The 26,665-nt window shown below is 51.7% G+C and overlaps 2 protein-coding genes across 10 annotated transcripts; one reads left to right on the forward strand and one right to left on the reverse strand.

Moving 5' to 3' along the window:
* The first annotated feature begins 15 nt into the window (after positions 1-15).
* Positions 16-24,246, forward strand: LOC116460908 (troponin C, skeletal muscle). Of its 4 annotated transcripts, XM_032142233.2 has the most exons (6): positions 3,665-3,906; positions 22,634-22,685; positions 22,821-22,964; positions 23,053-23,167; positions 23,332-23,468; positions 24,081-24,246. In XM_032142233.2, the coding sequence occupies exons 1-6, from the start codon at positions 3,763-3,765 to the stop codon at positions 24,110-24,112; spliced, it is 624 nt and encodes a 207-aa protein (XP_031998124.1). In that variant the 5' UTR covers positions 3,665-3,762; the 3' UTR covers positions 24,113-24,246. The 4 variants fall into 4 exon arrangements, with proteins under 4 accessions (XP_031998121.1, XP_058288802.1, XP_058288801.1 ...); XM_032142230.2 differs by lacking the exons at positions 22,634-22,685; positions 22,821-22,964; positions 23,053-23,167; positions 23,332-23,468; positions 24,081-24,246 and adding exons at positions 16-3,170; positions 5,476-5,708 and having other exon boundaries at positions 3,712-3,906; XM_058432819.1 differs by lacking the exons at positions 22,634-22,685; positions 22,821-22,964; positions 23,053-23,167; positions 23,332-23,468; positions 24,081-24,246 and adding exons at positions 16-3,170; positions 4,035-4,215 and having other exon boundaries at positions 3,712-3,906.
* SNX21 (sorting nexin family member 21) lies at positions 4,157-13,335 on the reverse strand. Of its 6 annotated transcripts, none has more exons than XM_032142226.2 (5): positions 13,183-13,335; positions 12,640-12,907; positions 11,994-12,151; positions 6,976-6,986; positions 4,157-6,794 (listed from the first exon to the last, which is right to left on the reverse strand). In XM_032142226.2, the coding sequence occupies exons 1-5, from the start codon at positions 13,201-13,203 to the stop codon at positions 6,776-6,778; spliced, it is 477 nt and encodes a 158-aa protein (XP_031998117.1). In that variant the 5' UTR covers positions 13,204-13,335; the 3' UTR covers positions 4,157-6,775. The 6 variants fall into 6 exon arrangements, with proteins under 6 accessions (XP_031998117.1, XP_058288797.1, XP_058288798.1 ...); XM_058432814.1 differs by having other exon boundaries at positions 5,802-6,794; positions 6,976-7,113; positions 13,168-13,289; XM_058432815.1 differs by having other exon boundaries at positions 5,802-6,794; positions 6,976-7,113; positions 13,183-13,288.
* Positions 24,247-26,665: the final 2,419 nt, after the last annotated feature.

Consider the following 26,665-nt stretch of genomic DNA (forward strand, 5'->3'; position numbering starts at 1 on the left):
TCCATAACCACTTGTTAAGTATCACCTCCCCAGTCCCCTAAGTGATTCCCTCTCTTCCCTCAGGCCCCTGGTCCAGCAACTTAGGACTTAATGTGCACCAGGAGTGAATGTCCTCTGGAGAGCTGCAGCGCAATGGCCTGTGTTTGGTCACTGCCTTTGCCTTAGTGCATGTTTTTGTTTGTTTGTTTGTTTGTTTGTTTTGAGACAGAGTCTCACTCTGTTGCCTAGGCTGGAGTGCAGTGGCGTGATCTCGGCTCACTGCAACCTCTGCCTCCCAGGTTCAAACGATTCTCGTGCCTCAGCCTCCCAAGCAGCTGCGATTACAGGCACACGCCACCATGCCCAGCTAATGTTTGTATTTTTTTAGTAGACACCAGGTTTCGCTGTGTTGACCAGGCTAGTCTTGAACTCCTGACCTCAAGTGATCCACCTGCCTTGGTCTCCCAAAGTGCTGGGATTACAGGCGTGAGCCACCGTGCCCAGCCGCATGTTTTATGTATATAAAACATATGTACAAAAATACAAATATGTATTTTCCCCTAACCATTAGATCACCAGGGAGCATGTTAGATATTTTGAATACCTGGTAAAATATATTTATTTGGATCACATCTAATAAAGTTTGAAAAATGCTGGTGCAGTGGAAAGAGCTCTGGGTCCAGACAAAGGACAGACACATGGATTCTAGCCAGGGCCGTGCCTCTGTTAACGCTCACCTGCTGTGGGACAGTGCCCAACTCCCTAGGGCCCTAGTTTCTTCTTCTAAAAAATGGGAATGCTCATTTCTGCCCTGCCTACTTCTTAGCTGTGTCATAAGGAGAGAGTGTCTCTATCTCGTGCTAGATACTGGGGAGGCAGCAGAGTATGACGGGATGGATGGGGGTTTGGGAACCTGAAAGGCCTGGATTCAATTCTAGATTTTGTCCCTACTAGCTGTGTGAGTTTGGGCAAGTTGCTTTCCCACTCTGAGCCAGTACTCTCAATTATAAAATGGTGCTAATCATATTCCTACCTCATAAGGCTGCTGTGAGGATTAAATGAGATAAGAGAGATAAGGCACTTAGCGTGCTAGTACTAACTAGCAAAATGGCAGTGAATTGTAGTTATATCATTATTAACAGAAAAAACACAGGGCCTGGTGTGTGGTTGCAGTTCGACAAATGTTTGCTGAAATGAAAGGAAGACATTGTTAAAGGACCTTGAATTTAGATCTGTGCTGTTCAATAAGGTAGTCTCTAGCCACTTGTGGCTATATTACATTAATTAAAATTAAATAGGGCCAGGCACAGTGGTTCATGCCTGTAATCCCAGCACTTTGGGAGGCCAAGGCGGGTGGATCACCCAAGGTCAGGAGTTTGAGACCAGCCTGGCCAACATGGTGAAACCTCATCTCTATTAAAAATACACACACACAAAAATTAGCCAGGCGTGGTGGCGCGTGCCTGTAATCCCAGCTACTCAGGAGGTTGAGGCAGGAGAGTCGCTTGGACCCAGGAGGCAGAGGTTGCAGTAAGCAAGATCGAGTCACTGCACTCCTGACTGGGCAACAGAGCGAGACTCCATCTCAAAAAAAATAAAAATAAAAAAAATAAAAATAAAAAACCAAAGTCAGTAGAATGAACAATTCTGTTCCTCAGTTGCATTAGCCACATTTCAGGTGCTCCATAGTCACATGTGGCTAGTGGCTACCATAGTGTGCTGTGCAGACAGGCATTCCATCATCATAGGAGGTTCTGTCCGACAGCACTCCAGAGTATGGGGTGAAAATGGCAGGACCTGTGCAGAGCACTATGGGTGGCTGTCACTCTATTGAAGGGAGTTCCTTGGAATGGGCTCCTCCCCCTGGGGGGATGTAATGTTCCCTACTGTGTAGGGTTTGGTAACTCAGGCCAAGTCAGGCAGTCTGTTTCTTGAGTGTTTAAAATAATGAAGTGGCTGGGCACAACAGCTCACTCCTGTAATCCCAGCACTTTGGGAGGCTGAAGCAGGAGGATCACTTAAAGCCAGGATTTTGAGACCAGCCTGGGCAACATAAAGAGACCCCATCTCTACAAAAAAAGTAAAAATAATCCCAGCACTTTGGGAGGCTGAGGCAGGCGGATCATGAGGTCAGGAATTCGAGACCACCCTCACCAACACAGTGAAACCCCATCTCTACTAAAAATACAAAAATTAGCTGGGCATGGTGGCAGGCGCCTGTAATCCCAGCTACTCGGGAGGCTGAGGCAGGAGAATCGCTTGAACCTGGGAGGTGGAGGTTGCAGTCAGCTGAGATTGCACCACCGCACTCAAGCCTGGGCGACAGAGCTAGACTCCATCTCAAAAAAAAGAAAAAATAAAAATATTAGCCAGGCACAGTGGCGTACACCTCTAGTCCCAGCTACTCAGGAGGCCAAGGCAAGAGGATGGCTTGAGCCTGGGAGTTGGAGACTGCAGTGAGCTGATTGCGCCACTGTACTCCAGCCTGGGTGAGAAGACGACCCTGTCTCTAAAAAAATAGAAAATAATCATACTGTGGACCCAGATTGCCTGAGTCCAAATCCTGTCTCTCCAATTTTTAAGCAAGCTACCTGGACTCTGTGCTTATTTCACTGATGAAATGGGGGTGATAATAGTACCTATCTCACAGGGTTGTTGTGAGGAATACTATCGTATGTACAATGCTTAGAACAGTGCATATTATAGGGTATGCCTTATTACTATGATATGTTGGTTAGATATTCATGATCTTGTCTTCATAGTGTTGGTTATGAGGTAGGTTACTATCATTATCCACATTTTGCAGATGGGAAAATAGACTCAGAGAGATTACTAATTAGCACGAGACCACATGGCTCGTAAGTGGCCAAGAAGGGATTCAAACGCTGCACTATCCTGCCTGCCACGAGGGGAGGGGAGCTTTGGGGATATCAGGGGTCCCTGTGGAAGACTGAGGGGAGTCAGAAGAGGCAATGCAGATGTGACTCCCTCTCTTCCTGGGTCTCACCCCTACCTTCTTCCCTTTACTTTCAGGGACCCTAACCTCCAAAAGAGGTACCCATTGGCACTCAACCGAATTGCTGCTCAGGAGGTCCCCATTGAGATCAAGCCAGTAAACCCATCCCCCCTGAGCCAGCTGCAGAGAATGGAGCCCAAACAGATGTTCTGGGTGCGAGCCCGGGGCTATATTGGTAAGAGGACCCCATGGATGGGAGGAAACCACTCTCCAAGGGGCCTACCACTCATTTGCTGTGTGGCCTTGGGCACATGAGTTCCCTTCTCTGGGCCTGTTTCCTTATCTGCATGATGGGGAAGTTGGCTTAGCTTCTCACTTGGGCCCTCTCAGCCCTTTGCATGGGGAGAATGTGGAGGTGACTATAATCCCAACACAAGGCCTTTCTGAGGAAGGCAAAAGGCACCTCGCTGGGGTTGTTGTCCAGCTTTGCTGCTAACTATAAAGTGTCTTTGTGCAAACTGGAAGAAGACACCCCTTTGGGGGCCTAGCGTGGGAGACTTGGGTGGTGAAGACTGAATTTCAGTCCCTGCTCACCCCTGCCCTCCCCAAGTCACCATCTCACTTATCCCCCGTCTCACACACACACTGTAGGCCAGGTGCTCTTGTGCAGCAGCCAGTCTGCACACCTATGCACGGGAGTCCCTTTTTCCCCTACCTCCCTGCAGGTCCTGAGCTGGAAAGCCCAGGAGCCCAGGGCTGATGGGGACCTGTTGCAGGCGACGGCGACATGAAGATGCACTGCTGCGTGGCCGCCTATATCTCCGACTATGCCTTCTTGGGTACTGCACTGCTGCCTCACCAGTGGCAGCACAAGGTGCACTTCATGGTCTCACTGGACCATTCCATGTGGTTCCACGCCCCCTTCCGAGCTGACCACTGGATGCTCTATGAATGCGAGAGCCCCTGGGCCGGTGAGTGTGGGGCCGTGTGGGACAAGGGCACTGACCTTGGGTGGCAGGAGCCTGCTTTCTTAGGTGATGCTGATTTCCTGACTTCCTGTGTGGCACTGCACAGGTCACTTCCTTTCCTTCCCTCCCAGGCTTTGGCATCTTCATCTTCAAAATGAGAGGGTGAGGCTGGGACACCCGCTCTGCTCTAAATTTCTAGAATGTGCTGGAAATGTGATTCACCTTCTCCCAGGGACCCAGTTCTAGTCCCAGAACCAGTTCAGATTCTTTGTATTACAATAGGCAAATCATATCTTCTGTCTGAGCCTCAGTTTCCTCATCTAAACAAAGAGGGTTACATTACAGCAGTGGTATCCAAACTCGCAGCCCATCAGACTGCCATTTGGGGATGCCTTTTCAAAATAGATTCTGATTCCACCCTCAAGATTCTGACTCAGTAGGTCTTGGATAAGGTCCAGGAAACTGTATTTTTAAGTTCTCTAAGTGATTCTGATTAACCTGATTGGGATCAGGGCATTCAGTGGTCCCTAAGGGCCTGCTTGGACCTTCCTTACAGGGGAGAGAAACAAGACTCATTCATCAATATCTAGCTTCAGAACCCTGACCTCCTTTCCAAGGGAGTACATTTCAAATGAAGAAAAGCTTTGCTTGATAAACCAAGGACAAAACTTAAGGACTCTTTATACTCAGATAAGGAGTATTCTCAAGTACCAGTAGCATCACAATCCAAGATTGATAACCTTGAATTGAGGACATGGGTTCAGATTTGGCCTCATCATGGGGCCAAATTCCTGACCCTCTCCGGATTTCAGTCCTGGTCTGGAAAACTGGGCAACGCATAACTGATTCATTTGGCTGCTGTGAGAACTGAGTGAGCTCTGCTATGTGTAAGGGAAACCAGCAGTCATCCTCATAAACATCAAACTTGGGCCCAAAGCCAGCAAGGGAGAAAGAGTCTCCAGGTGGGGAGGGAAGAGGCCAGACCTCATGGCCTCAGGTCCTCTCTGCTGAGTCCCTTCTTCCCCTTGGTGGTGGTAGTGGGAATATTTTTCATGACTTACCACTTGGAGGACCTGGCTTGATTTATTATATAGGGAGCTGATAGTTTTCCTAACACAAGTGGCCAGAGGTACAGCAGTTCTGCTTGGCCGAGCTGTTGAAGGAGACTGTTCTCAGAGCTCCTCCCTCTGTGATCTTTTTGAGGAAGCGAGCAGAGGTGTGAAAGTGCTTTTAAACTGTCAAGTGGGGTTCCTGTGGGAGGAGTTACCCCTCAATGACGGTCCATAATAAGCTCATGAAGGGGCATTTGGAGCAGCCACGACACTCAGTGCACCCTTGTGTGGGGCAGCCCTGCCCTGGGCCAGACCCTTTGCAAGAAGTCCACTTGGAGGTCGGGCTTGGTGATAAGCGCCTGTAATCCCAGCTGCTCAGGAGGCTGAGGCAGGAGGATCCCTTGAACCCAGGAGCTTGAGACCAGCCTGGGCAACACAGTGAGACTCTGTTTCAGGAAAAATAAAAAGTGTATTTGGCTGTTCTGAAGCAGGCCATCGTCACCCTTCACCTCACCCACAGGTGGCTCTCGGGGGCTGGTCCATGGGCGGCTGTGGCGTCAGGATGGAGTCCTAGCTGTGACCTGTGCCCAGGAGGGCGTGATCCGAGTGAAGCCCCAGGTCTCAGAGAGCAAGCTGTAGCCAGAGGTACCAGCTTCACCTGGGGCTTCAAGAACCTCCCATCTATCCCCATTTCTGAGACAGGAGTTACAGTCCCTTTTGGCCCTCACATCCAATAAAGAGACTGATAACCACTGGAGTGGCTGGCTTTTAATTCCCCTGGGCCAGACCTGCAGCCTTGCCTTCATCCCTTAACTCCAGGACTCCAGGGGCAGAGTCCCTGGCCTTCAGCCAAGAGGCCTTGCCAGCTTGGGGGCCCACCAACAAGGGAACATTGCCCTGACCTGTGCCACAGCCCCCCAGCTGTTTATAAGCTGGAGAGGCTGTGTCAGATTTCCCTGTACTACACAAGGGCAGCCCCAGCCAAAGCTCATCCTGAGCCCAGCTCAACAGAAGTTTGCTTGATCTGCTTCACATTCTCTTTTGGAACTTCTAGGGGCTCCCAGCACCCTCTGCAGCCTCCCAGCTGTTCTGTCCTCATCAGGTCCTTCCCCTGCATTCTGGGGCAGCCCCTCTCCTCACAGTGGCCTTAAATCTAGGCAAGGGTTAGTCCAGCACCTCCTTGATGAGCAATTCTTTGAGACTGGGGGGTGGTGTGGGGGTAAGGCCTGCCTCCTGCAGGGCTTGGAGCCGAGCCTCTGATTGACGTTTGTCCAGGCCCAGGCGCCAGGAGAGCCGGACATGGGCCTCCAGAAAGGGTGCCAGCAAAGGGTGGAGGCTCTTGTCCCCAAGCAGCTGCAGGGCCTTCTCACAGCATGCCCTGGCCTCGCCAGGGTCTTCCAGCTCCTGGTGGCACACGGCCAGCCCAGCCAGGGTCAGCAGGGGGCGGTCTGGGCCAGAGGGGGTGCCCAGCTGGGCTTGTAGCTGCCAGGCATTGGCCCAGAGTGCCAGAGCCTCACGATAGAGGCCAGTACAGGTGAGGCTCTGTGCCCGCCGCAGCTCCGGCAGCACGAAGAAGTCCTGCAGGTCTGGGGCATGGCGCAGCTCAGGCACTGCCTGCAGGTGACCCAAAAACTGCTCAAAGGCCCGGCTACGGCGGGCAATGGTCTCTGCAGTAAAATTCCGGCGCAGCCGCTTACGGGGGAAGGAGATGGCAGCCATTGGGCCCCGGAATTGCCGCTGCAGGTTTCGGTGCAGCCGCTCAAAGTCCGAGTAACGGCGAGAGATCTGGGCTGGCTGGCAATCTGGCGGCCCTGGGCCTATCACGGCGAGGGTGTAGAGCTGCAGGGAGGGTGGGTGTCAGGGCAAATGCAAGTTGTCCACGGGCCCTTTCCCTCCCCATCCTTCCCCATCCCCCACACTCCCAGCTGTACCTCCCCACCTCTTCCTTTCACCCCTGGGACAGCATCCAGGAGGGCGGGAGCTGCTGCCGCAGTGGCGGGGAAGCCCAGTCTCATCTTACCTGAGGTTTGTCTGAAATGACCCAGGCCCAAGGCAGCAAGAAGAGAGAAAGACAGAGATGAGCTTCCGTGCCTGGGGCTGCTGCCCCTTTTTTTGTACTCCCTTCCCATAGAGCAGTTAGTTCTTCTGACAGCCCCCGCTGGAAAACCAGACATAAGCTGAAACCCCGGCCAATCTCTTGGGTCTCCTTTAGGACCAGCTTGGAGCTTGTTCCACTTTGGACACCTGGCCTCCACATCCCTGGTCAGGCTTTCCCAAACTAGACCGAGAGGACAGGTCTGTAGATAGCCACAATTGCCATAACTGTGAAAAGGATACTGGCCTAGGACTCAAGTTCTAACCCCAGGTCAGCTACTCCCTCTCTGTGTGACCTCAGGCAAGGCAGTCCCCCTCTGGGTCCACTTCTGTTTCTAGTGAAGGAAGTGCTCGGTCAAGTCAGTGTTTGTCCAAAAATGAGACATGTACAAGTATTGGTACCTGAGGTTTTTAGGTGGTGTGCACTAGAGTAAATATCACTGCATCAGGAGGTGGTTCTCCTTTTAATTATTATTTTTTGAGACAGGGTCTCACTGTTGGCCAGGTTGGAGTGCACTGGTACAATCATAGCTTACTGCAGCTTCAACCTCCTGGGCTGAAGCATTCCTCCTGCCTCAGCCTCCCAAGTAGCTAGGACTATAGGCATGCACCATCACACTCAGCTATTTAAAAAAAAATTTTTTTTTTTTTTTTATAGAGATGGGTCTCACTATGTTGCTAGGGCTGGCCTTGCACTCCTGGCCTTGAGCAATCTTCCTACCTAGGCTTCCCGAAGTGCTGAGATCACAGGCATGAGCACCACACCCAGCCTAATTGTTTTTTAATCTTTCTGACTACAAATTGAGAAGCCCTCAGTTTGGTTTTGTTGGGTTTTTTTTTGTTTTTGTTTTTTGAGGAGTCTCGCTCTGTTGCCCAGGCTGGAGTGCTGGAGTACAGTGGCACGATCTCGGCTCACTGCAAGCTCCGCCTCCCAGGTTCACTCCATTCTCCTGCCTCAGCCTCCCGAGTAGCTGGGACTACAGGCGCCCGCCACTACGCCTGGCTAATTTTTGTATGTTTTAGTAGAGACGGGGTTTCACTGTGTTAGCCAGGATGGTCTCAATCTCCTGACCTCGTGATCCGCCCGCCTTGGCCTCCCAGAGTGCTGGGATTATAGGCGTGAGCCACCGCGCCCAGCCAGCTCTCAGTTTGGTTTTAAAAAAAGGACTTCCTGGGCCGGTTGCAGTGGCTCCCACACATACCTCTAATCTCAGCACTTTGGGAGGCCGAGGCAGGTGGATCACCTGAGGTTGAGAGTTCAAGACCAGCCTGACCAACATGGAGAAACCCTGTCTCTACTAAAAATGCAAAATTAGCCAGGCGTGGTGGCACATGCCTGTAATCCCAGCTACTTGGGAGACTGAGGCAGGAGAATCGCATGAACCTGGGAGGTGGAAGTTGCAGTGAGCCGAGATCACCCATTGCACTCCAGCCTGGGCAACAAGAGTGAAACTCTCTCCAAAAAAAAAAAAAAAAGTACTTCTCTAACACTTCTCATCTCCATTTTTAGAAAAGAGCCAGAAGGTGGATCTCAGGTCAGGGCCTCCTTCAGGCAATGACATCTAGGCAAGATTTAATGACGTTTCATTTTCACTACTTACTTACTTTATTTATTTATTTAGTCTCGCCCTGTCGCCCAGGCTGACGTGCAGTGGCACAATCTCCGCTTACTGCAACCTCTGCCTCCTGGGTTCAAGCAATTCTCCTGCCTCAGTCTCCCGAGTAGCTGCCTACCACCACGCCCGGCTAATTTTTATATTTTTAGTAGAGTTGGGGTTTCACCATGTTGGCCAGGCTGGTCTCGAACTGCTGACCTCAGGTGATCTGCCCACCTCAGCCTCCCAAAGTGCTGGGATTACAGGCGTGAGCCACTGTGCCTGGCCCACTACTTTTATTTTTATGGCTAGCTTCTCTCTGTGGCAAGTGAGACTTTCCACATACAGTAGTGCTATGAAGTTGTCTTTTAAAATTACTTAAAGGATGGGCACAGTGGCTCATGCCTGTAATCCCAGTACTTTGGGAGGCTGAGGCAGGAGAACTGCTTAAGGCCAGGAGTTCGAGACCAGCCTGGGCAACATGGCAAGACCCTGTCTCTAAAAAAAAAAAAAAAAAAAAAAGAAAAAGAATTAGTTGGGCACTTGCGGTCCCAGCTACTCAGGAGGCTGAGGCAGAGAATCATGTGAGCCCAGGAGTTCGAGGCTGCAGTGAGCTATGATCGCGCCACTGCACTCCAGCCTAGGCGACAGAGCAAGACTCCATCTCAATAAACTTATTTAAGAAAAAAAATAGGTTCGGCTGGGCGCAGTGGCTCACACCTGTAATCCCAACACTTTGGGAGGCTGAGGCGGGCAGATCCCTTGAGGTCAGGCGTTCAAGACCAGCCTGTCCAACAGTGAAACCCCATCTCTACTGAAAATGCAAAAGTTAGCCAGGCATGGTGGTGGGCACCAGTAATCCTAGCTACTCAGGAGGCTGAGGTGGGAGGATTGCTTGAACCTAGGAGGCGGAGGTTGCAGTGAGCTGAGATTGTGTCACTGCACTCCAGCCTGGGCAACAGAGCAAGACTCTGTCTCAAAAAAAAAAAAAAAAGACAAAAAATAGGTTCATTTAAAGAAAAATGTTAAGAAGAAAAGGGTACAAGTGGCACTTTTAGATAGGACAAGAATCAGGGAGGTACTGGAATGACTGAGGTTTGGAAAACACTGAGCAAGATGATCATGAAGCTTCCCGCCTCCCAGGTCTGAGAACCTGAATATGGATTAACCTATAATGCCAAGCCAACAGGTTTAAAAGGAGAGTTAACCAGTGTTAGATGTTAAAGGCACCCTCACCCCATATCCAGATCTTTCTCTCACATTTGTTCTGTGGAACTGACAATACTCTAGCCACTCCTGGTCAGTTAGGTTTGCCTACTCTGTCCTCTTGAAGATTCACAGTGTACATTACTATTAGGGATTAAATACTTTAACAGTAAAGAAACTTACTGTATTCTCATTTAACTCTGCATTCTCAAAACATATTGCCTGCAAAACCTTTATTTAGAAACAGCTATTAACATTCAAGGGAACCAGTTTTCTGCAGCACACACTTTAGGACACCAGTTTTCTTCAGGACACACTGGTCTGTATAATAAGCCTTTATGTTCATCTCGTTTACATTTTGTATCCATTATCTCATTGATCCTTGTAACTTGCAGCCAGATGGGTGATAATGACAGTAGTTCCATTACCCAGGCATTTACCCTGTGCCTCCTGTTGTACCAAGCACTCTTTACATCTATGATTTCATTTAATCATCACAACAGCACTGCAAGGAAGGTGTCCTTATCTCTGACAGCTGAGGAAGCAGGCTCAAAGAGAGGGAAAAGGGCTCAAAGACTTGCCGTTAAGTCACACAGCTGGAAAACAGCCCAGCTGGGATTTAAACTCAGGTTGATCTGATTCCAAAGCCTGTGCTCTTCACCCCCACAAGTTAAATGGGGAATTAGGGTCCCCATTGTACACAGGAGGTGCCTTGCTTCTCCAGACACAGGCCGGGGCATACTTGGCCATCCTGCTGTATCTTGTCATCCCTTCCCATCCAGGTACCCACAGTCACCCCCATTCCTCTCAGCCTCTGAACTATTCCTTGGTGTCCCCTTCTAGTGTATGAACCCTTGTCCACCCCAGAGTTCTGAGACCTTTGCCACTTCAGACTTCATCACTGGCCACACGTGGTGGTGCACACCTGTAGTCCTAGCTACTTTGGAGGCTGAGGTGGGAGGATAGCTTGATCCCAGTTGGAGGTTGTAGTGAGTTATGACTGCACCACTGCACTCCAGCCTGAGTGACAGAACGAGACCCTGTCTCAAAAATCTTTTTAAAAGACTCAATAATCGGAGTTGGTCCCTGCTGAAATTGGAGTAGTCACCCCATGGGTGTGGCCCTTGCTTACTAACAGCAACAGAAAAGGGTGGAGAGGCCCAGATGTGGGACTAGGCTCCAGGCCCCCTCCTGCTGAGTCAGAGGTGGAGAAGGGTGGTGAAGAGGAGGGGAGTGAGAGATGGAGAGCTGCCACTGACAGGAGTGGCCAGCTCAGCCGGCTTTCAGGCCTGGCCTGAAAAGGGACTGGAGCAGGAGTTGCTGTGGGCATTAAAGGAGCAGACCTCATTCTCCAAGTCAGTCTCTCAACAGCAAGGAAAACAGCAAGGGACTCCAAGGTCCTCCCCAACATTGCTCTTCATCCTAACCTCCACCAACCCCCTAAGTCTAGCCCTTAGGACAAGGTCGGGTGCTTGAGAACTGATTGACCTGTGCGTTATAAGGACACAGCAGGCCCTAGATGACAAACATTTTCAACCCAAAGTTAAATAATGATGACATAGCTACCATTTCATTGACCACTTCATAATGCCAGGCACACTGCTAAGGGCTTTTTGTCCATTGTCTCATTTAACTCCTGCTGTAATCCTCTGCATTTTCCCCATTGCTATAATGAGGAAACGGAAGATAACCAAGGTTAAACAACTCACCCAGAGTCAAACAACTGGAAATAAGTGGGAGTCAAGGTTGGTCTGGATGGAAAGCCTATTTCCTTAACCACCAGCCCATACAACTTGGATCTCAAGTTTGACCCAGATAACATCTGTCTCTCTGTATCTCATATCTTGCTACAATTTGCAGAAACCTTGTGGGCTGGGTGGGGAAGTGCACACACCAGTTCTCTTAGTCTCAAAACCAGGTTAAGAGGAAAGTCCTTAATCCGCACTTCACTCAGTCTCAAGGAAACTAAGTCTTGTGTGAGGATTTGCTCAAGTTACATCCCCTTTCTGACCTCAGTTTCCCCATTTGTAAACAAGGTCACCATTTATAACTACACAGACCCCTCAGGAAGTTGGGGTCTTCCCTACTTGCTCCTAGCCATACTTCTAGACTCACAGCCCAGGGGTTCTGGACCCTCACTCACCACGTACTTGGAGGGCGGGTCCTTGACAACATTAGCGCTGGTCACTTCGAAGAGCAGCCGCTGGGGTGCCAAGGTGTTCCGGGACTTCTTCCAGAAATCCTGCAGCTGCCGCGCCAGGAGCTGACTGCCCCGCTGCCCATCAGGTGGGGGGCTCCGTTCTGCAGACACATGACCAGTCATATTAATGGGCCTAGGGCCAGGGTCGACATCAACCACCGACGTGGCCTCACTCATCCTCCCAGTGAGGCAGGACTTACCCCCGTTTTACAGAAATGGAAACTGAGGGACAGAGAGGCACCGAGTAGCCAAACACCGTGCCTGGCAGACAGTAGGGGCTAAATTAATAGCTCCACCCTCAAAATATCGTTAATACATCATTTCCATTCGGATCCCAAGCCCTGTACATTTAATGCCCGCAGCAATTCTGAGATGAGAGTGAGTTCTCCCACTTGACACAAGGGAAAACTTGGCTCAGAGGGGGGTTAAGACTCTCTCAAGGTCACACAGCCAAGAGGTGGCCCAGGCGCTTTAAAAAGTGTGGGAGTTTCAGCTGGATCAACTTAGCGCCCTGGATGCTCTGGGAAGGCGGCTGGGATGGAGGCCTAATGGAGCCCCAGGGTTCCCGCCTCCGTCCTCCTGCACTCGCCTGCGTCTTCTCCTGACGTCCCGTCCCCGAGGGGCAGCGGGTCAGGGCCAGCCTCCTCGTCGTCCTCGTCCTCGTCGTCCTCGTCGTCCTCGGCGCTGGTGAAGCTGAGGGTGCCGCTGAGTCGGGAGGACAGGCCCTCGGCGTCGTCGTCCTCCAGCTCTGAGCTCTCCGGAAACTGCTCGGCCTCTGGACTGGCCGCCGCCTCCCCGGGGCCGTCGCCGGCCAAGGCGTGCCGCAGCCGGTGCAGGAGCCGGGAGGCCATGGCACCCTGGGGTGAGCGCGCGTCGCTGTGTCCCGGATCCCGGAGGAGGGGGACCCCAGCCCGGCGCAGGAGGAGGAGGGGCGGGGCCCGGACTGGAGAGGGAGGGGCGCGGTGAGGCCCCACCCCCTGGCAGTCTGAGGTCCTGCGAACTCGGGGACCCAGCCCGCGTCGCTTTCCCACCAACCCACTCAGCCTAGGACCGCGTTCCTCCCCGGAGGGGCTCGGGACCCTCCCGACGTCTCTTGCGCCGCCTCGTGCGCCTCTACCTCCTGCGCCTCTACCTCCTGCGTCCCACGGTGCATTCAGGGGCGCGCTGTGCCCCAAGGGTCCAGGTGCAGCACCCCGCAGCCCATGGAGGTCGGCCGGGCTCCGCAGGGCTCCGCCGGGCTCAGGCCGCTCAGAGCGCCGCTCGGGCTGCTTCCTGCCGCCGCCCCGCCTCCTGCCCCGCCCGCTCGCCCGAGCCGCCCGAGAATCCCGGGCCCTTGGCTCCAGGAGGGACTTGGGAAGCCTGGGTCGGCCTGAGGGAGTCCCAGGCCTGCCGCAGAATCATCCCAGTCCGGCCAGGCGCGTACCCTCCTTGAATCCTCCCACCCCACCCACGTCATCTCCAATCTGTCCCACTCATTTCCACCCAACGCTCTTTAACTTCACAAAGTAATTATGCAATATTAGGGAGGCCATGTCCCGAGAGAAAACTAAGGGCCAGGAGAAGACGCGTGATTTGCGTTGGAATCTGACCTCGCTGAGCCTAGGTTTTCCCATATGTAAAACAGGAACAATACTGCTAAAACTGATTTTGCAGCAGTTGTAAGAACCCTCGTCCAGTGCCTGGCATAGAGCAAAGGCTGACGAAATGATCACTTACATAATGATTATTGTTTCTGCAGTGTTCACAGGATTGCACAATTTGAACCTCACACATGGGAAGTAGGCAAACAGGGAAACTGAGGACCAGAGAGGGTGAGTTACCTGGCTTAACCACACAGCTTGCCAGAGGTTGGTTGGTTTCTTTCTTTCTTTCTTTCTTTCTTTCTTTCTTTCTTTCTTTCTTTTTTCTTTCTTTCTTTCTTTCTTTCTTTCTTTCTTTCTTTCTTTCTTTCTTTTCTCTTTCTTTCTTTCTTTCCTTTCTTTCTTTCTTTCTCTTTTTCTTTTTCTTTCTTTCTGTCTTTCTTTTTCTTTTGAGATGGAGTCTCACTGTGTCACCTAGGCTGGAGTGCAGTGGCACCATCTCGGCTTACTGCAACCTCCGCCTCCCTGGGCTCAGGACATTCCTCCCACCTCAGCCTCCCCAGTGGCTAGAACTACAGGCATTTGCCACCACACCCAGCTAATTTTTGTATTTTTTGTAGAGATGGGATTTGGGCATGTTGCCCAGGCTGGTCTCGAATTCCTGGGCTCAAGTGATCCACCTGTCTCTGCCTCCCTCAGAGGTCTCTGAGTATGGGGCCTGGAGCTCAGGTCCCCTGCTGCATACTGCCCTTTTCCTGTGCAGCAGGCCTGATAATCTCAGCGGCTCCCCAGCTTTGTTTTATCTTTTATCCTCAGGGCAACTGCAGGTCAAGAGAAAGTTATTGTGGCTTCCTGTCACAAAGCCTAGATATCAGTTGTTAGGGCAGATTTTGATAATTATACAATATAATAAATAAAATCAAAATCTCTCCAAAGTAGCTCCTACCCTTTCTGAGTGGCACAGGAGAGAGGGGTGGGGGAAAATACCTTAGAATAAGCAGAAGGTATTTCAGCTCCCTGCCTTCCCATGTGAGCAGAAAGGCTGGGGTTCTTATTTTCTGAGGGTCCACTTTCTACATCCCGCTCTAGGCACTTTACTGTCACATCTCTCCCTCACAGTGTCCTGGGGAAGTGGCTGTAACTGGACATTAATGGTCCATTTTCAAGATGAAGAAACTGAGGCAAAGTGACTTCCCCAAGATCCACATCTGGGAAATAGAGGGGCTGGGATTTGAAGCCTAAGTTTGTGCAATTTTATTTATTTATGTATTTATTTTTAGAGAGGGAGACAGAGTCTTGCTCTGTCGCCCAGGCTGGAGTACAGTGATGCAATCTTGGCTCACTGTAACCTCTGCCTCCCAGGTTCAAGCAATTCTCCTGCCTCAGCCTCCTGAGTAGCTGGGACTACAGGCATGTGCCACCATGCCTGGCTAATTTTTGTATTTTTAGTACAGACAGTGTTTCTCCATGTTGGCCAAGCTGGTCTCGCACACCTGACCTCAAGTGATCCACCCACCTCTACCTCCCAAAGTGCTGGGATTACAGGCGTGAGCCACCGTGTCTGGCCAGTTTGCACAATTTCAAATCTCGAATTACTCTTCATTTGGCTTATGGGCAAGATATTGGGACAAAAAAGGCATACTTCATTCATTAATTCAACACTCACTCATTCACCAACCATTGGTTAAAAAATAACTTGTCCTTCAGTATATGCCTTACATGTCTGGGCACAAAGCTGGTCTTCATGAAACCATGGGTTGTTAGAGCAGGAGGGCCCCTCAGAAATCTGGCCTATCACCTCCATTTTACAGATAGGTAGTCTGAGGCTTAGTGAGGGGAAGGGCTTATGCTGGGTCATACAAACAGTCAGAACTAGGAGATCTGAAGGTTGCGCATTCTCCACTATTATTATTTCTTCTTCTTTTTGCTTCCTTCTTCCTCCTCCTGCTTCTTCTTCCTTTTTTATTTCTTTTTATTTATTTATTTACTTATTTGAGACAGAGTCTTACTCCATCACCCAGGCTGGAGTCCAATGGCACACTCTTGGCTCACTACAACCTCCGTCTCCTGTGTTCAAGCGATTTTCCTACCTCAGCCTCCCAAGTAGCTGGAATTACAGGCATGTGCCACCACACCCGGCTAATTTTTGTATTTTTAGTAGAGATGGAGTTTCACCATGTTGGCCAGGCTGGTCTCGAACTCCTGACCTCAAGTGATCCACCTGCCTCAGCCTCCCAAAGTGCTGGGATTAGAGACATGAGCCAGTGCACCCAGCTTCTTCTTTCAGAGACAGAGTCTCACTCTGTTGTGAGGCTGGCGTGCAGGGGTGCGATCATAGCTCAATGCAGCCTCAAACTCCTGGGCTCAAGTGATTCTCCCACCTCAGCCTCCCAAGTATCTGGGACTACAGATATGTGCCCACCATGCCTGGCTAGTATTTTATTTTTTGTAAAGGTGGGGTTGCATGTTGCCCAGGCTGATCTTGAACTCCTGGCCTGAAGAGATCCTCCTACCTCTGCCTCCCAATGTGCTGGGATTACAAGCATGAGCTACCACCCACCATTCTTTGTTTTATTTTAATTTTTTAATTGGAGACAGGGTCTCGCCATGTTGCCCAGGCTGGTATCGAACTCCTGGGCTCAAGAGATACACCTGCCTCAGCTTCCCAATGTGCTAGGATTAAAAGTGTGAGCCACTGACCCCATTCTTAAACTCTGTATGGATATCTCCCTACAGCCTCCCTGAGAAATGGTTATCTATCTCCTGCTTGGGTATACTCAGTGACAGGGAGCTCATTACCTCCTGAGGCCGCCTGTTCCCATTATTGTTCAACTATGACTATTAGGAAGTTCCCCCTTATATTGAACTAAATACCATCCAGTTCAGTTATTCTTATGTAGAAAATAATATCTGTTGAACACCTGCTACATAGCAAGTGCTGAGCACTGGGAAATGTGATGATCTGTAGAACACAGAATGGATTGTGAGCATAAGGTGTGCTCAGTGCTATGATTGAGGAAACTACTGGAGACCACCTTGGACTCCCTGGTCTGGACACAGGGGAGGAAGGATCCCCGAGGAAGTGATGTTAGAGCTGAGAAAGACGATAGGGAAGTAGACAGATGAAGAGAGGAAAGATGGGAGTTTCTGGCAGAAAAAAACAGCATGTGCAAAGGCCTGAAGGTTCATAAAAGTTGGTGTTTAGAGTAGTCTTTTTTTTTTTTTTGAGATGCAGTCTCCCTTTGTCGCCCAGGCTGGAGAGCAGTGGCATGATCTTGGCTCAGTGCAACCTTCGCCTGCCAGGTTCAAGTGATTCTTCTGCCTCAGCTTCCCAAGTAGCTGGGACTACAGGCGCCCGCCACCACACCCAGCAGCAATTTTTTGTATTTTTAGTAGAGACAAGGTTTCACTATGCTGGCCAGGATGGTCTCGAACTCCTGACCTTGTGATCCGCCAGCCTGCACCTCCCAAAATGCTGGGATTACAGACATGAGCCACCGTGCCCAGCCTGGAGCAGTATTTTAAAGTCTGATCAGAGCAGACAGCAAGAGGATGTGGAGGGGAGGAGGAGGGAGATCAGAAGGGCCAGTGGGACCTTGCTTGGCTACATTAAGCAATTTGGGCCTTATTCCCTTGAATAAACAAAAGAACAAAGGCCAGGCTCAGTGGCTTATGCCTGTAATCCTAGCACTTTAGGAGGCTGAGGCAGGCAGATCACTTGAGGTCAGGAGTTTGAGACCAGCCTGGCCAACATGATGAAACTTTTTTTTTTTTTTTTTGAGACGGGGTCTCGCTCTGTCGCCCAGGCTGGAGTGCAGTGGCGCGATCTTGGCTCACTGCAAGCTCCGCCTCCTGGGTTCACACCAGTCTCCTGCCTCAGCCTCCCAAGTAGCTTGGACTACAGGCGTCCACTACCATGCCTGTCTAATTTTTTGTATTTTTAGTAGAGACGGGATTTCACCATGTTAGCCAGGATGGTCTCGATCTCCTGACCTCGTGATCCGCCCATCTCAGCCTCCCAAAGTGGTGGGATTACAGGCGTGAGCCACCGTGCCCGGCCGATGAAACCTTGTCTCTACAAAAAATAAAAAATTTGCCGGGTGCGGTGGCTCACACCTGTAATCCCAGTGCTTTGGGAGGCTGAGATGGGCGGATCACCTGAGGTTGGGAGTTTGAGACCAGCTTGACCAACATGGAGAAACCCTGTCTCTACTAAAAATACAAAATTAGGCCGGGCGCGGTGGCTCACGCTTGTAATCCCAGCACTTTGGGAGGCCGAGGCAGGCGGATCACGAGGTCAGGAGATCGAGACCACGGTGAAACCCCGTCTCTACTAAAAATACAAAAAAATTAGCCGGGCGTGGTGGCGGGCGCCTGTAGTCCCAGCTACTCGGAGAGGCTGAGGCAGGAGAATGGCGTGAACCCGGGAGGCGGAGCTTGCAGTGAGCCGAGATCGCGCCACTGCACTCCAGCCTGGGTGACAGAGCGAGACTCCGTCTCAAAAAAAAAAAAAAAATACAAAATTAGCTGGGCATGGTGGCTCATGCCTATAATTCCGGCTACTCGGGAGGCTGAGGCAGGAGAGTCGCTTGAACCCAAGAGGCGGAGGTTGTGGTGAGCCGAGATTGCACCATTGCACTCCAGCCTGGGCAACAAGAGCAAAACTCTGTCTCAAAAAAAAAAAAAAAACAAAAATTAGCTGGGCGTAGTGGTATGTGCCTGTAATCCTAGCTACTCAGAAGGCTGAGGCATGAGAATCACTTGAACCTAGGAGGCGGAGGTTGCAGTGAGCCGAGATTGTGCCACTGCATTCCAGCCTGGGTGACAGAGTGAGAGTCTGTCTCAAAAAAAAAAAAACCCCAAAAAACAAAAAACAACAAAAACTAAATTGGAATCCCATGGGTCTCACCCTTTGGCACTCTGCCTGCCTGGAGGAGGCCTTATTTAGCTTGGCCCAGCCCTGCTGAGCTTTCCTTGGGAATGTCTATATATAGGGGAAGGGGGCAGCCCAGTTGCCACTGTCCATCTGCATTCCTTGGTGTCCAGCCCCCCTTTCCTGGCCCCAGAGCCTGCTATCGGTTGTCTTAGTGTTCTTTCTGTGGACGAAGCCACTGTCCACAAGCCTTGCCTACTCCCCAGTGCCCAGCCTGCACCTTGTGGATTCTCAGGGTAGGCTCCCTCTGGACTTGGTCTGCCCACCCATTTACTCCCCAGATGACCAGATTTCTTCACTGAGCTCTAGGAAGGGGCCAGCTGCCCTTTTACCACTTAAAGAACCTTCCCCTGCCTACTCCTTACCCCAAAAAAGTGAATCCAAACACCCTTTCTCTGGAGAAGGTAACTTTGAGAGAAGGATCTTTGCTTTCAATGATTATTTCTCCTCCAAATGCACATCCTCCTCTCCTCCATCCCTCCATACATTTTTCCATCTGGACAGGTGCCCCAAGGACTGTCTGTCCCAACTTCCTTCCAGTCGGGATTAATAATAAGAATCATCAATATGGGTGGGCATGGTGCCTCATGACTGTAATTCTAGCACTTTGGGAAGCCAAGGTGGAAGGATCCCTTGAGCCTAGGAGTTCGAAACCAGCCTGGGCAACATGGTGAAACCCCATCTCTATAAAAATACAAAAAAAAAAAATAAACAAACCAGGGGTGGTGGTGCACCTCTAGTCCCAGCTACTCGGGAGGCTGAGGTGGGAGGATCACTTGAGCCCAGGAGATCGAGGCTGCAGTGAGCTATAATAGCACCACTGCACATCAGCCTTGGTGACAGAGTGAGTATAGACCTTTATAATTGACAAAGCTCTGCAGTCAAATGGGGATAATAATAGTTGCTATCTCATAGGAGGAGCACTAGATGAGATCATGTTAAAATGCTTAGCACAGTGTGTGGCACGTCGTGGAGGTTCAGTAAACACTGGCCTACCTGTCACTTTCTCCTCCTTCTATCCCCTGCCCCTTACCACGGTTCAAAGACGGGACATTCCTCTTGCCGAGTACCAACCTGTGTAGCCGGCACAAGCTAGGTGACTTATACCCGGGTTCCCATTTACCATGGTCTCTCTGTGAGGGAGACCCCACAGAGAGGTCCAATCCCACAGATGAAGAAATGGCTCAGAGAGGCACTGCTACCTGCCCAAGGTCACACAACTCGCAGAGGCTGGCCTTGGATCTTCGGTTTTGGACTTCAAGGCTTGTACTCTCCCCATTTTACCATGCTGCCTCACTCTTTGCTACTGTGATCATCCTTACCATCTTGGAGCCAGTGTGCTTCCTCGGTGGGGGGGACTCCAAGGCGGTGGAACACGGCAGGCCTTCCTCACAAGAATCTAGGACGTCAAGGCCTGCCACCTGCTTGGAGGCTTAAATTTCTCTGCAAGGGCCCTTGGCTAAATTAGGTAATGGGTTCAGACTATGGGAGGGGTGGGGCTCGCTGACCCCAGGATCTGATTGGGCAGGGTCTCCAGTGCTGGGGAGCAGGGAGGTGGGAGGGGAGGGGTGCTCCTACAAATCCCGGGGGCTAGAGCAGGCCAGGTCATCTTTGGGTGGTGGAGTGCAAAGGAGGCGACCTGCAACAGAGGAGTCCCGGTCACCAGCAACCATGGTAAGGACAAGAGGGGACTTTGTGCGTTTACTCACGGGAGCACTCTGGACCTCTTTCAGGCCAGGCCTGGGTGCTCTGTGGGACAGTAACTTGGATGTTTGAGGTTGGAGCATGGAGGTTCCTGGAACCCAGGTGTCTTGGAGGAAGGCCTTTGACTTTTCTTGAAAGGGGAGGGCTGGGATATTCCAGAGATTGATCCTCAAGGCTTGCTGACTGCCTACTCACTTTTGGAAACTTCCAGCAGTGTAATTCATAGACCTGTGAAGAGCTCTTAGCTTGTTTCCTTCACACAGTGGGGACTCTGAGGGATCAGAGTGAGTCACCTAGCAGGCCACTGGCAGGGGTGAGCCAGAAGCCTGGCCAAACCCTCCTGTCATCATGGAGAGAAGAAAGCCTCCTCCAGAAGACAAGAGGCCGGCAGGGCATGAGGCCTGCTCAGATGCACGGCTCCGGGAGCCCTGAGAATGATGGGAAGGGGCAGAAGATGACAGACCAGAGTTAGAGAGACTCTGCTCTCCTAAGGAGGGCTTCTGATTTGGAGCTGTTGTTTTCGTCTGAGATCCCCCTCCCCACTTACTTCAAGGAGTAACGAGATCCCGGAGGCCAGCTGCTGTTGCCCATGACTGACTAAAAATAGCCTGCCCTCCTGGCACAGGGAAAAAGGAGGAGAGGAAGGAGGGGGAGAAGGAGGAGCGCCGGTGGCCAGCCAGCTGAAGAGCTCCTTGGAAGCCTCACCCCGTCCTCACTGCCAGTCTCAATCCAAAGCCTCTGACCCAGATGGCCTGGCTTGGATATGACCTGGAAACCCCCGCAGAAATCTCACTTTCATGTCAAGGCCTCCATCACATTCGGCCCCACATGAGGGGCCTTTTCTCCAATGACTGAATCCTAAGAAGGAAGCTGACAGCCTCCGACTCTGCCAGTTCTCTGAGGGGCGGGATGATGTGTCCTCTGTCTCTTCTTGGTGGTCCCAGTGCCTGATCTGTGGCCTGACATGCAGCAAGTACTCAATAACTTTGTGTTGCATAATTATTTATTTGAGAACAAACATTTTATTGAGCAACTATTAAAGTACCGGGCACCATTAGGAGCTACAGAAAACTAGAAAATAGTGCTGAAATGGTGCTAGCCCTTTACAAAGCCCTTTCACACCCCTGATATCTCATCCCTGAAAAGCTACAGAGAAAAGATGAAGGCACACTAAGTTACTTGGCTAAGGTCACTGGGGGGGTTCCCAACTTGGCTTTCAATTGACAAGTGAGAAGGCCTTGGGCTTAATTTGTTGTCTCCTCTCTTTTTCTCAAAACTGGGGTCACAGGCTGTGCGTGGTGGCTCACGCCTGTAATCCCATCACTTTGGGAAGCCGAGGCAGGCGGATCACTTGAGGTCAGGAGTTCGAGACCAGCCTGATCAACATGGAGAAACCTCACCTCTACTAAAAATACAAAATTATCCAGGCGTTGTGGTGCATGCCTGTAATCCCAGCTACTCAGGAGGCTGAGGGAGAAGAATCGCTTGAAGCCCGGAGGCGGGGGTTGCGGTTGCGGCCAGCTAAGATCGTGCCATTACACTGCAGCCTGGGCAACAAGAGCAAAACTCCATCTCAAAACAAAACAAACAAAAAAAAACTGGGGTCAGGCCAGGCATGGTGGCTCACGCCTGTAATCCCAGCACTTTGGGATGCTGAGGTGGGCCGATCACCTGAGGTCAGGAGTTCAAGACCAGCCTGGCCAACACGGTAAAACCCTGTCTCTACTAAAAATACAAAAATTAGCTGGGTGTGTTGGCGCATGCCTGTAATCCCAGCTACTTGGGAGGCTAAGGGAGGAGAATCGCTTGAACCCAGGAGGTGGAGGTTGCAGTGAGCCGAGATCATGCCATTGCACTCCAGCCTGGGCGACAGGGTGAGACTCCGTCACAAAAACAAAAAACAAAAACAAAAACTGGGGTCAGAAGCCGGGCACAGTGGCTCAAGCCTGTAATCCTAGCACTTTGGGAGGCCGAGGTGGGAGGATCACTTGAGCCCAGGAGCTCAAAACCAGCCTGGGTAATATAGTGGGACCCCGTCTCTACAAAAAATTTTAAAATTAGGCGTGGTGTATGCTATAGTCCCAGCTACTCAGGAGGCTGAAGTGGGACGATTGCTTGAGCCCAGGAGGTTGAGGCTGCAGTGAGCTATGATCACACGACTGCACTCCAGCCTGTGTGACAGAGCGAGACAAAACAAAACTGTGATTTGGTGCTGTGCGGGCACACAATTATGTGGCAAGTTTGAAGTCGTTCTTCTGGAGAACCAAGGGGCGCTGACAGAGTGAGGGTTGGGAAAAATGGGTTTGAGGTGAGGAACTGCTCTGGGGCTGCCTCTTCAGCTCAGACTTTCTCTGTGTCTCCTGCAGACGGACCAGCAGGCTGAGGCCAGGTCCTACCTCAGCGAGGAGATGATTGCTGGTGAGTAAGGCGCCGCAGGCTGGGGGCTGGGTGGATGTGTGCTGGGGACATGTTGGCCTCTAGGCAGGGTAGGGAGGTAGGTGTGAGGCTGAGAGTCCAGCCGGCCTCACCTCTGCCCTCTGCCCTCCCGCGCAGAGTTCAAGGCTGCCTTTGACATGTTTGATGCTGATGGTGGTGGGGACATCAGCGTCAAGGAGTTGGGCACGGTGATGAGGATGCTGGGCCAGACACCCACCAAGGAGGAGCTGGACGCCATCATCGAGGAGGTGGATGAGGACGGTGAGTGGGTGTTCCTCGGAGGCAGGGGATGGTGGGGAGAGGCAGCAGCCGCTGGGCTCAGGCTCAGTCCACCACCTGCTCCCCGCAGGCAGCGGCACCATCGACTTCGAGGAGTTCTTGGTCATGATGGTGCGCCAGATGAAAGAGGACGCGAAGGGGAAGAGCGAGGAGGAGCTGGCCGAGTGCTTCCGCATCTTCGACAGGTGCGCTGGGGGCCTGGGAGCCGAGGGCGGGGCTTAGCAGTCAGAACCTGGCCGGCAGCGCTGGAAGCTTCCCCGGGTTGGGGGTGTGGAAGCGGCGCGTCGAGTGTGGTGGCCAGGGCAGCTCGCCCCGGCCCTGAGCCCTGCCCTGTCCCTCGGACCTGAAGGAATGCAGACGGCTACATCGACCCAGAGGAGCTGGCTGAGATTTTCAGGGCCTCCGGGGAGCACGTTACTGACGAGGAGATCGAATCTCTGATGAAAGACGGCGACAAGAACAACGACGGCCGCATTGACTTCGACGGTGAGGGCCACGGGAGCTTGGGAAGAGCGGGTGGGAGCCACAGAGGACGGCGGGCACTGGTGCCTGGCTCCGGTGCAGTGTCCTTGGCCGTGTGGGCTGGGCTGGGCGTAACCTCACCAAGTTCCCCATAGTCTCCTGGGGGCAGGTATAGAAGCGCTCCACGACTCTGTGCAGTTTATCAGTTAATGACGAGGCAGGGGGGCGTGGTGGCTCAGGACTGTAAAATTCTAGAACTTTGGGAGGATGAGGTGGGAGGATTGCTTGAGGCCAAGAGTTCGAGACCAGCCTGGGCAACATAGTGAGACCCTGTGTTTAAAATAAAATAAAATAAAATAAAATAAAAAGGCGGGCGTGGTGGCACACCTGTGGTCCCAGCCCAGTTGCTCTGGGGGCTGAAGTGAGAGGATCGCTTGAGCCCAGGAGATCAAGGCTGCAATAAGCTATGATTGTGCCACTGCACTCTAGCCTGGGCGACAGACCTTGGCCACCTTGGCAACAGAGCGAGACTCTGTCACAACAAAAACAAAAAGCCATCCCCTCTGTGTGGCTGGAGCCCTGGCCTGGCCTCTGCTCCCCAGTGGGACCCGACCCTCTCCCTCTCCTTTCCCGCAGAGTTCCTGAAGATGATGGAGGGCGTGCAGTAAGGAGTGGACAGTTGCCTCCACCAAGATCGCGTGTCCCTAGGATGTGGGAGACTCTGTCCTGCCGGGTCCCCACCAGGGAGGCGCGGCGCCTTGTGGGTCTTTGTCTGGAAGGAATAAAAGCAAATGTTCCAAAACTCGTGGCCTGAATAAAGGGAGAGCTGAGGACAGCAGGTCTCAAGGGCTGTGGTCCAGGGCGCCATCCCGGCTGGCACCACCCGGAGCACCCTTGGGGATCCCCGGGAGAGGCTGTCGGAGCGGCGGGATGCAGAAGGGAGCTGGGCCCCGGAGCCCCAGTGGGCGGCCGCGAGTGCTCGAGTCGGGACGGCGCTGACTCGCTCTGCAGGTTTGCAGCCGGCTCCCGACAGCTGGCGCTGGGCGTGCGCAGCTTGGCGGACGGGCAGTGGAGGCTCCAGGAGGCCGCAGGGGCTTGGAGTCGAGTCAGGGTGAGCCGGCAGACTGCAGAGGGGTCCCGGGACTGCAGGTAGAGTGAGGGAGTGGGAGAGGCTAGAACCCTGGGGAGCCGGGAAGCTCCCTCACTTCCCCACCATCCTTCTTTTCTGGAACGTTTGCATCTTAGATGTTGTCGTAGCTGCCACCTTCTGCAGGCTCCCTAGCTGGAGAGAGGGGAAGTAGGTGCCCATCCATGCCAGGCAGCATTGTTTCTGCTCAACCTTTTACTTCCTCTGTTCTTCCAAGTGCTTACTCCTCGCTTTGTACTGGTGGTGGTAGGGGAGGGTGGAGGCACCCACTAAGGAGATTCTGATCTCATCATTTGACCCCAGATCCCTGCCTCCACCCGGTCTCTGCCAGTGCACTCTACAGAGGGCCATCAGCACCAGCGAGCTAAAATATCTGACTTGGCCACTGCCCTGTTGAAAGTAGTTCAAGGCTCCTCACTGCTTCTACAATGAGATCCAAATTCCTTCCCTCCCTTCCTCCCTCCCTCTTTCTTCCCATAGTCCTCACAGGGCTGCAGCCACACCGGGCAATGTATTCCTGATATGGACCTGGGGTGCATTTTCAAGCCCTTGATACTTTGCACATGCTGTTTGCCCTCCCTGGAATGCCCTTGTCCTTCTTATAAGCTGGCAGATTCTTCAACATACAAGACCCAGCTCAGATACCATCTCCTCCCTTGAACCTTGCCCTCACTGGCTATTTGCTGCCGTAGCGATTTGTATACAACAGGTATCAGATCACAGCTAATTAAGTGTAGGGGTAGTTTAGCTTTAGACGCAGAATGCCTGTGTGTGAGTGCTCACTGCCTGTGACAAACTAAACCACTCTGTGCCGCAGTTTCCTCATCTGTAAAATGGGGATAATGATAGTACACACAGGGTTGTGAGAAGTTAGTGTGTGCAAAGTGCTTACAGCAGTGCCTGGCACATAGCAAGCATTTTTTTTTAACAGAGTTTCACTCTTGTCACCCAGACTGGAGTGCAATGGCGCGATCTCGGCTCACTGCAACCTCTGCCTCCTGGGTTCAAGCAATTCTCCTGCCTCAGCCTCCTGAGTAACTGGGATTACAGGTGTCCACCACCATGAGTGGCTAATTTTTGTATTTTTAGTAGAGACCAGGTTTTGCCATGTTGGCCAGGCTGGTCTTGAACTCCTGACCTCAGGTGATCCGCCTGCCTCAGCCTCCCAAAGTGCTGGGATTACAGGCATGAGCCACCGCATCCGGCCTTCTGTTTTGTTTTTTAAATGAGACAGGGTCTCGCTCTGTTGCCCAGGCTGGAGTGCAGTAGGTGATCACAGCTCACTGCAGCCTTGACCTCCTGGGCTTAAGCGATCCTCCTGTCTCAGCCTCCCAAGTAGCTGGGACTATAAACGAGTGACCCCTCCCCACTAGTTTTTGTTATTTTTAGCAGAGATGGGGCCTCACTATGTTGCCCAGGCTGGTCTCAAACTCTTGAGCTCAAAGAATCCTCTCACCTTGGCCTCCCAAAGTGTTGGGATTATAGGCATGAGCCACCATGCCCAGCCTCTATTGTCACCTTACTCATTGCTTTAGTTTTTCCTCTCCATCTGTCTTTTTCTCTTCCTCTTTTGTCCTATTCATGTTTTTCTGTTTTTATTTCCAGCCAGGATCAGTGCTGGGGTTTGGTAATCATTACTATAGTGCCTACTGTATACTGTGCCTTACAGACATTGTCTCATTCACTCACATAACATCCCTAGAGGCAGATGTTGCTATCTCCATTTTACAGTTGGAAAACTAAGGCCTAGGGAGGTGAAGTACACAGGCACCCAGATAATAACCTAGGTAGTATCGCCATGTGCTATGTGGTGTGCACGGGAGCAAGGCTCTTAACTCTGATGCCATATAACTGTTATTGGTTCTACCTGGATATCTTTTTTTTTTTTTGAAATATATACATATTTTAAAATAGAGACGGAGGCTGGGTGCTGTGGCTCATGCCTGTAATCCCAGCACTTTGGGAGGCCGAGGCAGGTGGATCACTTGATGCCAGGAGTTTGAGACCAGGCTGGCCAACATGGAAAAATCCCCTCTGTACTAAAAATATAAAAATTAGCCAGACACATGCCTGT

Source organism: Hylobates moloch, unplaced genomic scaffold, assembly GCF_009828535.3.
Source record: "Hylobates moloch isolate HMO894 unplaced genomic scaffold, HMol_V3 SCAFFOLD_21, whole genome shotgun sequence".
Taxonomy (NCBI): domain Eukaryota; kingdom Metazoa; phylum Chordata; class Mammalia; order Primates; family Hylobatidae; genus Hylobates; species Hylobates moloch.

Coding starts and splice junctions, on each gene's coding strand:
- LOC116460908 (XM_058432818.1), top strand. CDS start 2,831: ATGGCTCGTAAGTGGCCAAGAAGGGATTCAAACGCTGCACTATCCTGC. Junction 3,171..3,711: donor GCGAGCCCGGGGCTATATTG/GTAAGAGGACCC, acceptor GACCTGTTGCAG/GCGACGGCGACATGAAGATG.
- SNX21 (XM_058432814.1), bottom strand. CDS start 13,203: ATGCACCGTGGGACGCAGGAGGTAGAGGCGCAGGAG. Junction 12,908..13,167: donor AGGAGGTAGAGGCGCAGGAG/GTAGAGGCGCAC, acceptor CGCTCACCCCAG/GGTGCCATGGCCTCCCGGCT. Junction 6,795..6,975: donor TCATTTCAGACAAACCTCAG/GTAAGATGAGAC, acceptor CCCTCCCTGCAG/CTCTACACCCTCGCCGTGAT.